The sequence below is a fragment of the Octopus bimaculoides genome, chromosome 14, assembly GCF_001194135.2.
Source record: "Octopus bimaculoides isolate UCB-OBI-ISO-001 chromosome 14, ASM119413v2, whole genome shotgun sequence".
Taxonomy (NCBI): Eukaryota; Metazoa; Mollusca; class Cephalopoda; order Octopoda; family Octopodidae; genus Octopus; species Octopus bimaculoides.
The window spans coordinates 47,136,506-47,154,031 of NC_068994.1; the positions used below are offsets into that span (position 1 = coordinate 47,136,506).

Genomic DNA, 17,526 nt, shown 5'->3' on the forward strand with positions numbered 1-17,526 from the left:
TATATATATATATGTACCAACGTACGTACATACATACATACATATATACATACATACATAAGAAATCTTGAAATAAACTGAACAATGACATACATACATACATACATACATACACGTGTGCGCGAGGTATTTGGGGACATATTTGGTAATTTGATAAAACAAGTACTTAAAACCAAATGTATTTTCATTAAAACATTTTGCACACGTTCTCAGTTATTTTATGAATCCGCCTTCAGCTTCGATTAGTTCTTTAATGCGGGATCGGAATCATTGACACTCCTGCATTAAATGGTCGTTATTCATTTTGGACATCCTTTAGACAACTGTTGCCTTCAGAGAAGCTATGGTATTGTGAAGATGTTGATTTTTCTCCCTTTCAACAACGCTCCCAAATTTAATAGTCCATGGGATTTAAATCTGACGCGTTTGGCGTCTACAAGTTTCTTGGGTTATTTTAACTTTGTGAGAAAGTGCTGAGTTTTGAATCACGCACGTGTACTTTATCCACTATGCACTTAATCCATCCTGGGTTTAACAACCTCTAGCATCTTTCTAGTATCTCAACGTATGCAACATCAAAAGATTTGAGGTGCCATGATATGACCTTCGAAACTCATCACTCTTAAAACCACTACAGTTACAGGAAGCTTAGTGTGCATCGTTCAAACTCTGCCGAGGTCGACTTTGCCATACATCCTTCAGGGTCGATAAATTAAGTACCAGTTGCTCACTGTCCTCTACCATTCGGGCAATAGGATCGGTGGATGTTCCGCTTTTGCTAGATGTAGAGGATTAGTGGCGGGGAAGTGCGACGACGTCCTAAGGGAGACTGGTGTCGACGAAGACGAACTGGCTAGTCTGTTCCGGAGGACTTTTCGGCCGGGGACTATTATGGATAATTTCCAGGTATCTTTGGCTTTGCAGTACTACAGCGGGGCGCTACCGGTTCGAGATAGACATTACAGATACGGATGTACTGTCAGACAGGCTTATCCGAGGTGCGCACAGAACGACAAAACCGTTTTGCACGCACTCGTTCGATGTCCGGACATTGCTGACTTGTAGAGTTATGTCGAATAGCTGCTGTCGCGTGTGGGACGCATTCGCCTGTCATCCGAGTCCAAAGTGATGATTGCCCCGCTGCCCTCCTTTAATCGAGCAGGCAAAGCACTTTTCCTTTGCCTGATGGCTGTGGCGAAAGAGGTTGTCTGGTGGACGAGGCTGAAAGAGATGAAGACAGAGACATTCCTTTTTGGTAAAACCCCCATCGACTTTTTCAAGTTTCATTTGTGAAGGTGGGGAGGGAGGTAATGTCCTCGAGTGAATTTATCAAAAGGCGGGTGAAAGTTGCGAAAATGGCAAGAATGGATGATAGCATTCTAAGTGTAGACCTGTGAGTCGGAGGAAAGAAGTTGGGAAGGGCACTTCTCCTTGATATTAAGGGTGATCTTGTATGGTGGGGTTCTTCGATTATCCCCTTTCCCCCCCATTCTTCTTCTTCTTAGTGCTATATACAATGTATACTTATAGTTTTAGCTTTTTTTTTCTATCATTCCATTATATTTAAACCCCAACACTTTTATGTCTCTCTTTGTATTGTCCACTCATCCTTCAGCCCTGGTGGCGAATAAAAGAAATCATTATTGTGGTTGTTGCTGTTGTTGTTGTTGTTATATAATCTATTAATTCTAAACAATTTGCTGAATAAAATTCCAGTTACTTCAACGGTGTGAAAACATGCTTCTGACAACATTTATATTCAACAACAGTTTTCTTGCCAACAATGGAACAATAGTTATGTAAATGTTAGCAAAAGGAATGCATGCGTTGATGTGTGTATATGTGTGTGTGTGTGTGTGTGTACGAGCGCGTATGTCTGCCAATGTATGTGTAATAAATTGCATGCAAGGTCACAAGACAGTGTTAATACATTTGTATGTCTTTCTCTCGATGCCTGTGCACAATGAACGATGCATATATGTGTGTTAACCTCTTCGTTACATGTGCTCGTTTAATGGTGTGTGTGTGTGTTGTGAATACAATGAATGTACGTTGTGATGTGTCTAATGCATTTAATATGTAATGCATTGTTGTTGGCATAGTGTTGATCTCCAGCTCAGCCCTTATTTGAACGAAAAGCTATGACACCTAGCTTGTTGGGAGAAAGGCTGGGAGCGATTCACAGATCGACTGTTTCAAACGTATCTTTCCAAACTCCGCATCCACCCATCTAGAGATACAAGCGGATGAATACGGAAAGGCTTCTAAATAGCTCCGGCAGTTTCTGCATGGAATTAAGCCCGTGTGATGTTCATTCTTTAACCTAATAAACTTATAGAGAACATACTGCTCTCAATAACATGCGCTGCTTCATCGTATCCGAATGCAGTGCGGAAGATCGAGTATATGGCGTCTTTTCCGACAGCCCAGTTAATTGTTTTTTTAAAATTTTTTCTGTGTGTGAGAGAGAGAGAAAGAGAGTACTAGAACTCGCTATAACAACCACAAGTCCTTCTTCAACATCCCGGAGAGACGTAACGCCACAACCCTGGCCAAGCACGTTTGGTCTTTGAAAGAGTTCCAGGATTTTGGCGAGTGTGGTATTATCTGTTAGCTACTGTTGTTCCCTGGTCTGCTCTGACTCAGAGTAGTAGCACCTATTATGGTCCTGGTTATTTGTTAACTAGCATATGTGATGACATTCCACATGAGCACGAGTCGCAGAAATACCTTTGGTTGCTGTCAGGGCGCGCATTAAAACCAGTGAGAGTGAAGGACAAGCTGTTGTTTAGGCATCCTTCTAGGAAAGAGTCACTCTGATGTGAAATCTATGGCTTCATGTGATTACTGTTAAGTACCTAGTGACTAATCATGGAGACTTTTAGACTGGTACTCAAGTTACACAAGTGTTTACAACTATAATCCATTGACGTACAGATATCTTTTTATGGTGACCTCATTTGTCATCCCATCTTCGCATCAATGTCCTATGGCGATAGAAGAGTGGCAACGTGAGCAGACCTAATCAGTTGGAAGTGCACACTGAGTTACAGCTTTCGTCTGTCATCAATGCTTCAAACCATGCTGATCAGCAACGTGACTGATGAATCATCAGAGAGGTAATGAATGGAAAATCAGAAATGCCATTTACAACGAGGAAGCATAAGCAGACGACAAATAATCAGCTATGAAGATGGAGCAATATGCATGTGTGTATGTATGTATGTATGAGCGTACGCGCACACATACCAATTTCTGGAGCTCTTCATGAACTGTCGTTTCAACTAAATGCGTATCCCTTTGATCGCGACTACGAAATAAACCTAATAATAAAACGTGCTCAGCCCGAGTAAATATCCTTTCGATCCTGGAGCAGTGGAATTGTCCTGTCTCGTATGTTACGTTACTTTTGGCGTAACATGAAGCAGGATCAAGACCGGATTAAGATTCATAGCGGCCCTAAGTACTTATAAGATTTTGGTGGCCCCATATATATGTAATTGAAAATATAAGCAATAATAAACCATAAAATAAATTTTTAGGTTTCAAAATGAAACAAAACAAACAGTAAGATGGTAAATGATGGTTATTTTTATATGCCTCCACTTTATATTTGAAAAGTTTTCTCCTGCTTTTTGTAGCAGCATAGTTTTTGATCTGTTCCTCAAAATCGTAACACATCTACTTCTAACTTAATAGAGATAAGACAGCCCGAATATCATTTTAGCAAGTTTAAAGTGATTTCTTTTGTGTTATAAACCATTTACCATTTTTGTGGTGCCTTCCTTTCCCTTGATGAAGTGCTTATTTTGCTAAATGGTTAACCCAGCGCTGAGCAGGATGTATGATCCAGGGCATACATCCTTAATATTACAGCGGAGGTAGTGATGTTAGGTGTGGTGGTGATGAGTTTACTGCATCTGTTGTGGAACAGAATAGGACACTAAATGAAATACCCTAATTTGTCGGTAAATTATATTTTTAAACCTGTGGCATTTGAGATGTTTCGTGGTGACTGGACTTCTGGCAAAGAGGTTTTATTAATACCTCGTCTCACCGAAGTATTAATTATGAGAAACTTGCCGTCAGCCTGACTTTCTGAATGGCACACCTAACGAAATACTGATTTAAAATTTTGGCACAGGGTCAGTAAGTTCAGGAGAGGGTTTAAGTCGATTACATTGACCCCAGTACTTGTCTGGTACTTATTTTATCGACCCCGAGGATGAAAGGCAAAATCGACCTCGGGGGAATTTGAACTCAGAACATAAAGACAGACGAATTGACGCTCAGCATTTTGCTCGGCGTCTTAACGATTCTGCTACCTCGCCACCTTACACCCATCGAAATAGTACCTTCACTTTTTTTAGTAGTGCCTTAGGGTGAACTATATCTCATGCATCCAGCTTCTCGAAAAAGGTTGCTCAATTTGTGTGCGATGGTGCTTATGAGGATGCAGAGCTCTTCAAGCGCCTCAGTCTCTCGATCATCTGCGGTAAAGAGTGTGTTTTAGGTTGCCTCGAAAATGTTTTAGAAGGAACCCCGCTGTCTCCTCGTACGAGGTGTAATTCAAGATTGTGTCAGCTATTGTTTTGTTTATTGATTTCTTATTCATATTTTTACCTTCATTTTTTTTTTACTATTTTCAGTTTACTTTTTGTAAATTGAGCTTTTTTTCTTCATTAAATTATGTCAATTCATATATTAAATCGGAAAATATTACCAAAAATATAAATACAGACACACGTAGAAAATAAATATATAAATATACAGATAACACACACACGGGTTCCTTGAAACCGACTCGAATATAAACGTGATGCAAATATTAAATATAATATGGCACATAATGACCTGGACACACAGACCTAGCCCCCCCCTCATATGTACACACACATACATATACACACCAACACTCGTATACACACTGACCAACAATATACACCAGACTAAAACGTCTACGCGGCATTACAATTATCTCCCCTTACTACACTCTCTTTTACCCATAACCACACATACAATTATAGGTACGTACACACACTGACACTCACGTACACTCACACACATATATATATATATATATATAAATATAGACAAACCAGATTAGCCAATATTTTTACTAGAAAATCTCTGCCTTGTCAATTAAGTGTAAATGTGACAACAGTATCTTGACCTTTATCGTCTCCCTGGCAAACATTTTATTTATAATTTAAATTACTATCTATATTGTTATTTTCAAATTTACTTCCGTCCTATTAAGTAATCGAACGTGTGCATTCAGGAAGACGAAGGAGTATACACAAGACAGACATTTACATATATGTAAATTTCGTTGAACGCAAACTCACACATGTATATATAAAAAGCTAGCTATACTATATCTATAGTACGTACATAAGGCTCTCACACGTATAGAAGGGGACATGTGTACATAAGGGCAGAACTTAGCTCGTTATGTTAAACTCTGCATCTTTTCCACAAGTGTCCCCCCACTTGTGCCAAGTGTTTATACTGTTGCTGTGGTCCCTGATCTGCCAGGTTAGTAAATGAAAAAAAAAATAATCACCTTGTCTGGTTCATTTTTCGTTTTATCATTGTGTTACTTATGAACTCGTACACACTACATACTATATATTCATTTACTCACACATACATACATACATACATATTATTTTGGTCGGGTCAGTCTCTTGTTGCTCTGGGTTTCGATTGTAGCTAGGTGCACAGGGGCCTTCAGACAAGTTATGCCTTGCCCCTAGACCCTGTGCACTCACTGGCAGACCTCAGAATAATAAGAGACTAACTCGACCAAAATAATATTTATCTCTACTATGGTATTAATACATTTTTTTTCCGACAGTCAACACTAAATGATATTATACATATATAATACAAATAATAAATGAGTATAGGCATATATACGTACATGTATGTACATACCTACATCTACATGTATATATAGATGCATATATATATATATAATATAACAATATAGGTCTCTTGACACTCTTAGTCCTGTTCAGTGATGACTGTATTTTTCTTGTATGGTATCACATTGCGCCTACACATACATACATACAGGGTTGTTATGAAATCTGTGCAGTTTTATTCCTTTTGGTTTTATATAAAGTGGGATTATTGTGTAAAATTCATAACTGGAAAAAAGATTATATTTACAAAATTTCCAGCATGTCCGTCGTCTTTATGTCTATTAATTAAGTCTGGCCAAGTGAGCTGTTGTCTTTACGTGTCCCCCAGAAAGTAATGTTTTTACAATTAATTAATTTAAAAAAAAATAAGTGTTCTTTCACCCGCACGATTTTCACTAAGAGAAAAAAAGAAAAAAAAAAACTCGGATTTTTTGCGTGAAATCCAGTACCCTGACCTAATATGCTACAAACCCCTTATTTTTGTTCGGGGAAAAAGTGGTGTGGGAAACCGGACCCCCACCTTATAATTTACCAAAGATTCTATCACATATAGAACTAAAGTTATATAAATTTAGAATTACACTATGATCCTGTATTATGACTGTATGTGTGTGCGCGCACCCATTTTCCTTTTGCCAGCTCGAAGGGTCGGTCATAGGATGGAGTGAATCATAAGCTTCGAATAGAAAAAAAAAAAAAAAACATGTATCAAGTAATAGAGTTTCTATATTCACACATATTACAGTGTGTGTATATTTATTAATGTTCAGTTATATAAACAATTTTACATTAATCTGATAGGTTATTCTATACTTTAGTAGAATACAAATCTATTCTTGTACAAGAATGTTGTTGACAGTGATTTCGAAGTTCCGGCCAGCTAAGCCATCGTCAGACTATTTCATATATATATATATATATATATATATATATATATACTGCTTTAGGCAATATGTGTTTTTGTGGGGTCCCGAGCGGGCGGAAGGGCTGCCCCGGGCGGCACACACTCTAGCTAGATAATGATATATATATATATATATATATATATATATACACACACATACATGAACAGCCTATGTACAATGAAACAGTACGCATATACAAGCATATCTAACCTAATAGTAAACATACTATAGACAAAAAAAAACGCATACATACAGGTTTAGATTGATAACCTGATTACATTGTTACCACGTAGTATGTGTGTGTGTGTGTATATATGTATACATTCACACAGATCAGTTTTAGTTTGACGAATGAATGTATATAAGTAGATGCACTCACGAAGAAATTTGATTCTTTTATATACTATAAATTACCCACTTATATCTAAATTTTACAACTTCCGACTATTGTGACACTTCACTTTCAGTTTTTCTTGTTATTTTTCCAATTTTATTTAATTTTATCTCCTTTTTAAATTTCTTTTTTTCTTGACCAACAAATTTGTAAAAGAAGGGTATGGAATTGTGTGAGTTGAGTGGTGTGATTAGAGAGATTGTGTTGTGGTGACGTTCATGCCTTTCTCAAGGACAACAAACTACGTCGCATAAAGTGACTTTGGGGTTCATAGTTTGTTTAGATTTCGTTAGAGAGAGAGAGAGACTCGGGAATGTGGTACTTCTTTTTTGTTGTGATTGTTGAGGTCCAGATCAACCTTGACCAGTGAAAAAAAACTGTGATTAAAAGTATTCCAGTCGCGATCGTCTCGTCTTTTTCGAGGAATATGTAGGACGTACATTATCTAATGGGCATAATTACACAAGTGTGCCACTTCCTCATCGACTTTGTTTCCTCATAACTTTAATGTAAATTTATATCTTTTAATGAATTTTTTTTTTTCAAATGCCTTTCAAATAGTATAGATCACGATTATCTTGAGATTTATTGTGTGGTGGCCGTGCACGCATACTGATACATATGTAGATAGCTGCGAAATGAAACTTGAAATTTTGAACAAAATTATGCGCGCCCTTCAAATTTTCGATTTTATTTTACATTAAATTCTGGGTGATTTTAATCTACACCACCTGAAAGGTATTTGTAGAAAATTTCATTAAAAAATATCCATTTTCTGGAAGGTGTGAAGAAACGAAGTCCGTGAGGGCACTTGTGTGTAGGTGTGTCACCTAATATTGTTTTTCTTCATTTTAAGTTCTCAACCATTTTTTTTATTTTTACCCCTGTACCCCATTGATTCCTATCTTATTAGGATAAACCCTCATAGCCATCGATGTTTAAAAATCCTATTTTTGTTGTTATGAATTGTATAAAAAAATTGGTAAAATATTTTTTGTATTGTGGAAGTATAACTAATTTATCGCATGTAATTTTTAACAACAAAATCCTATATTAGACCCCGAAAGGTCATGTGGACCCCAGTTGAGAACCAGTGTTTTAGATCAGGGGTTTTCAAACTTTTTGACTTGCGGACCCCTTTATATTTCAGGCTTTACCTTATGGACCCCCTTATAAACGCTTATGAAATTTATACATAGATATTTGCTTAAAATAACATATATTTTTACATTTATTTATTTAACAGTATTTAACAAAATATGTTTATTGTCAATTAAAAGATTTCGATTAAAACACGTATATAAAATCAAATTGCCCATAAAAAGTATTTGCTGTCCACGGATCCCCTGTCTTGTCCTTGCGGACCACAGTTTAAAAACCCCTGTTTTAGATAGTATATTTGTGGTTTGGGGTAGAGATTTTCTAGCTAGCTTGTCAACCACTTAATAACTTCCTGGACTCTTTTTGTGGCCACAGAGATAAGCAAGATGGACAGTCTCAAGTGTAACAGATACTGTTTCTCTGCATTCAGTTAGTATTTGCTTTGAGAGGAATAATTATAATTCACGATGACTAGAATTCAGATTTGACTAAAAAAAAAAATTTTGTTCAGTAACAAAAGAAATAACGATCTATAGATTTTATGCAAGTTTCTGGGTTTGTGTTTGTTTGCATAGAAAATGATATAAAGAGAGATTGAAACTAAACAATTTTACTAGTTAGAAATTCTTTGTGTACGTGGTATGTTGTTAATTGTCAAGCTAAACTAGATTAGTATGTAAGTATATGTGTATGTTCGTGTATGTATATACATAATGCAATGCATTCAGTTGTCATGCTAACCTAAATGTGTACGCATATGCGTTTTTCTGTGTATACTTCAAGTTGTTATTATTTTCCACCCTCCTTTCATTTCCCATCGTGTGTGTGCCTGTGTTTGTACCCCCACCATCACTTGACAACTGGTGTTGGTGTGTTTACGTCACCGTAATCTAGCGGTTCAGCAAAAGAGATCAATAGAATAAGTCCTGGCGTCACTTTGTTCGGCTAAAGGCAGTGCTCCAGCATGGCTGCAGTCAAATGACTGAAATAAATAGAAGAATTTATATAAATATATAAGAATCTCAACCCTCAAATATATTTGCAGATACCTTAGTTCTTTCACTAGGATACGTGTACTGGTGTGTGTATGTGTGAGTCACCATCATAATTGTGCAGAAGACACTTGCGCAAGGTACCACAGAGCAGGATTGAACCTGTAGAAAGCATGATTGCAAAAGCAAGCTTCTTAACTACTCAGCCATAAGTGTCAATGTTCATTCAGTTGCCCAAGATTGGAACTGAGAAACTCCAAGAATCGACTCATGCAACCTCAGTGTTGAGCAAATATTATTTCACTCTGTTTAACAATATCAAGTACTTTTTTTTCTTCCTCCCATTTCTTTTCAATTCACACTTGTCATGTTACTCTCTAGTCTTATTAAATGGCAAATCAGCCTCACTTCATTAGTATTACTATCATAGTAAAGTATACACATTACACTCAGTAAATGAATCGGCAAACTAGCAGATGCAACATAAGGTTGATAGGGCCCTATGATCTTATCAAGGACATGACAAGCTCTCGACTGCCTAATGTTGTTTGTGGAGATGACCTCTTTTTTTCATTGGTGATATCTGAATGTATGTGAATATATTCTACACTAACTGGTATAGTCCCCAATATCTGAGACACATTATTTTACTATGTTCTTATGTGTGTGTGACTTGGGTCATCCCATAAATACTGCAGTTGTTTTCAATTGCATCAACTTGCTATAAAAGCATGTTGTAATTTTACCGTGTCCTTATACTTAGTGCAAGTTTTGAAGAGTGCAGTTTGATTTTAAGTTATTTTTTCAAAGCTATAATGGGAGTCACTATGCATATTTAGCATCTTTTGCTTTATGAGTTCAATGCACAGAAAGTGTGAGGAATATTAATGCAGTATATGGGGATAAGACAATAGGCATAAGCCAGTGTCAATGGTAGTTCCAGAAATTTTGAGCCAGAAACTACAGCCTAAAAGACGAACCTCATCCTGGAAGATCTGTAGAGCTCGACGAGGACATCCTGAAAATCCTGGTGGAACAAAATCCTCCTTCATTTTCTACAATGCTCTTCCAAAATTCACTTGTCTGTGACAAAAAAATACTCCTCCAGTACTGTTCTGACTGAATTCGTATTTTTTCTGTCCAAATGATTTTGAAGACTGCGGAATAAATGATAATCATTTGGGGCAATGTCCAGCGAACATAATGTGTGGGGTATCGTTTCCCATTCAAACTGTTCCAGCCTTTGGAATATCACCCTAGGATGATATACCAAAGGCTGGAACATTATGTTCACTGGACATTGCCCCAAATGATTATCATTTATTCCGCAGTCTTCAAAATCATTTGGACAGAAAAAATATGAATTCAGTCAGAACAGTACTGGAGGAGTATTTTTTTGTCACAGACAAGTGAATTTTGGAAGAGCATTGTAGAAAATGGAGAGTATATTTTAGATCAAAAAAAGAATTTTGTTTATCATTTTGAAAAATAAAAGAAGTGTATAAAAAAAACTACATTATTTATGGGATAACCCAATATTTCACATGACTAACTCCCATAATCATTAATATCTGAAATCTATTATGTTGTCATAGGTATTTTTATTGATATCTTTCTTTCCATGTGGCTTACTTCTTTTTATTCAATTTCTAGGTCACATAGTATAGGCTATGTTGAATAGAGTGGGATTGTAAATTTAATGTACAAATCATTTCCTATATATATATATATATATATATATATATATATATACACATACATACACAGGGGTTGGACAAAATAATTGGAACATGTATTAAATTCAATGAATATTTATTTAATATGGAGTTGGTCTTCCTTTGGCTTTCTGAACAGCTTCGATGCATCTAGGAATTGATTGATACAGCTTCCTGACTTCATTGAGAGGAATCTTGATCCATTCTTTTTGAGATAGCCAAACTGACACTGAAGTAAATAATCTAGTCGTGAATATCTCAAACAAACGGGATTAAAACAGGGTCATTGAATTTTTGAATGGTTAGAATATGTTGGTTGAAGGAGGTGGAGGTGATGGTAGGATACAGCAATAAAAATCTAATGAAATATAAGCCTTTTCTTTTTGATTTTGTAATTATCTTTGTTGTTGTCTGTCGTCAAAACATTTCAGGGGTATGATTTCAACTTATAAAAAAAAAAATTTCTTAATAAAGAATATTCTTTTTGTTACATTTTGCAGGCAAATGGCCAGAATTTGGAAGACAGAGCAGTATTGAGTGCATATGGAGAGGAGAACCCATCTGAGAGGGTACATTTCTGTATCCCATACAACCATGAGTTTCATGTGCTACCAGAAAGCCAGTCGGCAGCTGTAAGCTAACACTTTGTATCTTGTTTTGTAGCAGGTGTTCTGGGAAATTTTACCTAGATTTGACATGAAACTGAAATCACCATAACTACCATCACCAACGTCACCCCCAACACCAGCACCACACCCATCACTACCATTATAGCCACCACCATCATCATAACTACAATGAATACCAACACCATATTAATAAACTGCAAGGCCCACATAACCACAACTATCATCATAATTACCATCACCACCGCAACCACCACCACCATCATCATCACCACCACCACCATAGCCACTATCACCACCACCACCACCACCATCATCATCGTCATCACCATCCTCAAAGCCTTATTAGCATAAATTAATGACGATGTTGATGTAGTAGTAATTTCCTTAATTGACAAGCTGACATGAATACATAAATTAACTGATTCTGTGTGATTTAAGATGTTCTCTATGTGTCTCTGCTGTTGTCTGATGGGATCTTGACTCAGATTAAGTGATCATTGATGAGAATTTTGATAAGCTCAAAACTGTGTAGTCATCATCATTGTTTAACATCCGCTTTCCATGCAGGCATGGGTTGGACAGTTTGACTGAGAACTGGTGAGCTATGAGGCTGCACCAGGCAACAATCTGATTTGGTAAGGTTTCTACAGCTGGATGCCCTTCCTAACACTAACCATTGTGAGAGTATAGTGGGTACTTTTAACATGTCACTGGCACAGGTGCCAGTCAGGCAGCACTACCATCAGCCATGCTCAAATGGTGCTTTTTACGTGCCACTAAGATCTAAGTCTTTTCCTGTGTACTGTCAATTTTCTCTGAAGAATTTTTGTGTTTATGCCATTTCAGAAGTTCTACCGTCTGGTCGACTTTAGTTCAGCCACCGGGTGCTCCGAAGATGCATACGCTGGTGCCAACCTAAGTCAGACTGTGGTCACAGTGATGCGTGGTGATTGCAGCTTCTCTGTGAAAGCATCTATCGTTGCCAAACTTGGTGCTGTTGCCATTATAAACATTTCACCAAGTAACGAAAGTCTGGTAAGTTCTCAATGTTTTTATATTTCTAATATGTTTCTATCTGTGAATGTTTTATTTTTGCTTCGTTTGTAGTGTGTATGGGTGCAAGAGGAAGGAAGCAAGTACCCAATAGGTAGGCTAGTTGATTAACTAGCCAACAAGTCACCAGTTCAAATCCTGCCCCTGTTACTGTCTTGTATATCATAACTAAGATACTCCAATGTCTCAGTCTACCTAGCTGTAAATAGGTATGACAGAGTAGCCTATGCAATGATACTGTAATGATGGGCAAAGTAGTTCTTTAACTTGCAGTGTTGAGTTCTTTCTTGGATTCAGCCCCACTGATCTCATCTAGGTGTGGCTGTGTGGTAAGAAGTTTGCTTCTCATCCACAATGCTCTGGGTTCGTTCCTACTGTTTGGCACTTTGCGCAAGTGACTTCTGCTGTAGCCCTGGGCTGACCAAAAGTCTTGTGAATGAATTTGGTAGATGGAAACTGAAAGAAGCCCATAATATGCATGTGTGTATGCACTTCCCCACCACTATTTGACAACCAGTGTTGGCTCATTTATATCTCTATGGCTTAGTAATTCAGCAAAAAGATATTAATAGAAGTACTGCTTTGATTTGTTCAACTAAACTCACGATTTGTTCACTCAACTCACTGGAGTATGGCACCAGCATGGTCCCATTCCAATGGCTGAAACAAGCAAATGATAAAAGAACCAGTCACCCATTGATGCATGATTCTTATCACAATTTTGTTAATTTATTTCCTCATGAAAATTCCTGTCAGGTGAGTCTAGCATAGGGGCACAGGAGAAATACTTGACCAGTAAACAAACCCCTTTTCTAGCATAATACCAGAATCTGGGAGGTGACATCCTCTCCACTCAGTTCTAATTGTTGGAAATTATATGTGCTTAATGAAAGCCTCTGTGTGCTCACTGGACCTCCTAGAAATATCAGCCAAATGTTCCCTGAATCACACCCTGGAGTTGGTCTGTTTACGTCCCCGTACCTTAGCAGTTCGGCAACAGAGACCAATAGACTAAGTACTAACCTTAACCCTTTCGTTACTAACCCGGCCGAGTGTACCCATTGTTATTTAAATGTATATTTGAACCCAAATTTCGTTAGTACATTTGTTAAAACACCTGATTTCACTTTGCAAACAGTTGAGTTATTGTCTCAGACATTGTTTGGCATGATATTTGAACTCAGTGAATTTTGGAAGATTTTTTTCCACATTTTTTGCGGGGTTAATTTTTTTCAACTTTGAAGATGGAGAGGAGTTTCATGCTATCATGCAGTGATTCCGAATTTGAAGGTTTTTCAACAGAAGATATGGAGATATCGAAGAAAAGAATGAATGAGCTACGAAAGGGTTAAATAAAAACAAGTTCTGGGGTCAATTCATTCAACTAAAAATTCTTCAAGGCAGTGCCCCAGCATGGCTGCGGTCTAAGTGCCTGAAACAAAAAGTTAAATGACTTATACTATGGACTTCTTTTGGTTTCTGTCTACCAAATCTATTCACAAGACTTTAGTCATCTCAGAGCTATAGTAGAAGACACTTGCCGTTGGTACCATGCAGTGGGCCTGAACCTGAAGCCATGTGGTTGGGAAGCCAATTTCTTAACCACAGTCATGTCTATGCCTAATAATCACAGTGGACAGTCATACTTGGATTTTCATTAATAATTTGTCTCAACATTCACATTACTCTCTGACTTACTTGGACATCCTCTTCTTTTTTCATCATCGACAGAGCCAGTTCATTTGAATTTGTCCTCTAGTTTACATATTGTTTTATCTGCTGGCTGTGCTTTGTTGAATTTCCTCTCAAACTTATTTCTGATTTCATTGTGGTTCTTTCATTGGACTTACCAGATAAGTATTGTCACACATTAGTGCATGGGTTTTCAAACTTTTTGACTTGCGGACCCCTTTATATTTCAGGCTTTACCTTAGGGACCCCCTTATAAATGCTTATGAAATTTATACATAAATATTTGCTTAAAATAACATATATTTTTACATTTATTTATTTAACAGTATTTAACAAATAGGTTTATTGTCAATTAAAAGATTTCGATTAAAAAACATATATAAAATCAAATTACCCATAAAAAGTATTTGCTGTCCACGGACCACAGTTTGGAAACCCCTGCATTAGTGTATTCACTTGAAGGGTCTGGAAAAAAAAAAAAAATTTAAATTGAGCCATTTGTATTAAAATAGTACTTGACTTTGTCCAGCAGGTATTTTACAAATAATGAATTGGCAAGGCGATATGATAAATAAAATCAATACAGCTAATGGAGTAATGATTCAAATGAGAAAAAAATCAGATGAAGTTGTGTGTACTCCAGCTGTTTATCTATAAAATGGAAAAGGAAACTAGATGGTTCATAAGTGTTAGCTGACAGCTTATATGATAATGAGTTGGTAGATAAGAATGTTTTTGATATAAATATTTTGTCAATGACAAATAGGAGTTGTGAACTAGCAAGAAGAGTAACATACATTGAACTAACTATATTATTTACATTTGATGGATATTTGTCCTCATCTTGTTTGTTGTTAATATATTTCAGCTGATATACCCTCCAGCCTTCACCAGGTGTCTTGGAGAAATTTCAGACCTGGGTTCTCATTCCTAAGGTATTTTTCAATGTTGTTATTATTATTATCATTGCCTGGAATCGAACTCGGAATCTTGGGGCTAGTAGCCTGCACTCTTAACCACTTCGCCATATGCCTGTGGGCGTAGTGATTAAGAGCGTGGGCTACTAACCCCAAGATTCCGAGTTCGATTCCAGGCAGTGACCTGAATAATAATAATAATAATATCAAAACATACCTTAGGAATGAGAACCCAGGTTCAAAATTTCCCCAAGACACCTGATAAAGGCTGGAGGGTATATCAGCCGAAACGTGTTAACAACAAACAAGATGAGGACAAATATCCGTCAAATGTAAATAATGTACATAATTCCTCATCTCTTAAATATAGAACTGTATTGAACTAACTAGTTTCTATGTGAGTATTTAGTGAAAGGTAATACTTGTTTAGTCACATTGTTTTGAATTAATCCTGTAATATCTCGTAGCTTTGAGAATTTGATGGTGTGATTGTTTACTTTTAGAACAGTGTTGCAGGGTAGGCATGAGAGGCTGGATATGGCCTGTTTGAACCTAAAACAAGTAGAATATTTGGGCCAGATATGGCAGGTTTAAATGCAAAGAGGTGAAATGCAGAAATATATTATAGGGGTTAATTCAGAGCATTTTAGAGAAACCTGAAAGGAAAGATAACATTTTTATTATGATGTAATATTATACATGTAAAATGTTTTTTCTGACTTGTATGTAATCTTGGTTTTTGTGTCCTGATTTCACAGATTATCCCTGGGGGTAATAAAACTGACTACATGAACATCAACATCACTGTGGCTCTAATGAGAGATATTGAATTTGCCACTATTAAAGTAAGTGCAAGTTTCCTTTTTTTTTTTTTTCACCTCTAAGACCTGAGGTGCTTATCCAGTTATTTTCTTATTTAACACTAGCCTTATCACCGTTGCTAGTAATCATTTCATTGCAAAGAGTTAAAACCATCTACCACACAAGCCAAATGAGAGAACTTGTTTATATGTGGTTATCTCACTCTGCTAGAAGTAGCAGCCAGCCAGTCAAAGGAGAGCATCACCAGAATTATCATTTAGTACCAGTAAAACACTGGGGTTCAGCGTAATCGACTATCCCCCTCTCCCAAAATATCAGGCCTTGTGATTATAGTAGAAAGGATTATTATTATTATTATTATTATTATAAAGGCAATTATTGATCTAATAAGTAACTTATTTTTGTTGTTGTCTTTCAGTATCTTGGTGACGATATTAAATGCCAGCTGTATTCTCCGCAACCAACACTGTTTGGACTCACGGAAGCTGTCATCTTTCTTCTGGCTCTCATCAGCATTGTCATTGGAAGTTACTGGTCTGGTGTCCTCTTCTACGAAGAGTTAGTCTCAAAATTTTTCTATTATCTTGGAGACATTTTTTTTTTTTTTTTTTTTTTTTTTTTGTGTCTTTTGGTGTTTTTACTCCATTCTGTGTGCATATGTTTGTGTTGTTGTTTAGACCCAAGCTAACTCTGATTGAGCTGACAAAATCCAAGGCATTCTTGCCATGACCATTTCATCTTTGCTTTTTTTTTTAATTTTAGTACTCCTAAAACTAGATTATGCAATGTGTCCTTCCACTTTTTAAAAATAGTATGGTGTAATTTCAAAGGAATTTGGCTGCCATTTTTAGCAGGTTGAGCGACCATGTGGAAGCTCCCTCATCATTTGTGTCTGTGTGTGTATTTGCACATTGTCGAATGGCTGAATGGTCAAGAAGTCCCCCTTTGCAATCCTTTAATTCTTGGTTCAAGACTGCTGCTGCCACTACACGTACATATTCTAGGTCACTCCAAGTCACTCCTCATACATCTAGGACCGAACTATTATTACATAATTAACATTTTATGCTTGACTATTATAACTGCTAAATAGTCAAGCATAACAGGACATGTTACTCTAATCCAACATGTCTAAAACAAATAATGAAGAATTAATCCTTAGATAAGACTTGTTACTGTACTCTATATGAATACATCAACATATCTAACACTATTAATACTATGATTACTAAAATGTTAAACCTTATACAAGACACACCACTCTTATTTTTATGAATATAGTAACCTATCTAACATCATATATTAAAGGGGTTAAACATTAAACAAGATACACCACTCCACTATATAATGCTAAAGTATTTAACTTTACACAAAAC

At 36.7% G+C, this 17,526-nt stretch overlaps 1 protein-coding gene across 1 annotated transcript in view; it reads left to right on the top strand.

The window, feature by feature from the left end:
• The first annotated feature begins 5,010 nt into the window (after nucleotides 1–5,010).
• Nucleotides 5,011–17,526, top strand: part of LOC106876376 (signal peptide peptidase-like 2A) — a 59,113-nt gene continuing 46,597 nt past the window's right edge. The window contains exons 1-5 of the mRNA XM_052972599.1: nucleotides 5,011–5,538; nucleotides 11,538–11,669; nucleotides 12,513–12,701; nucleotides 16,087–16,173; nucleotides 16,569–16,708. Coding sequence (XP_052828559.1) covers nucleotides 5,455–5,538; nucleotides 11,538–11,669; nucleotides 12,513–12,701; nucleotides 16,087–16,173; nucleotides 16,569–16,708 — 632 coding nt within the window. The 5' untranslated portion in view covers nucleotides 5,011–5,454. The remainder of the gene's footprint in view (nucleotides 5,539–11,537; nucleotides 11,670–12,512; nucleotides 12,702–16,086; nucleotides 16,174–16,568; nucleotides 16,709–17,526) is intronic.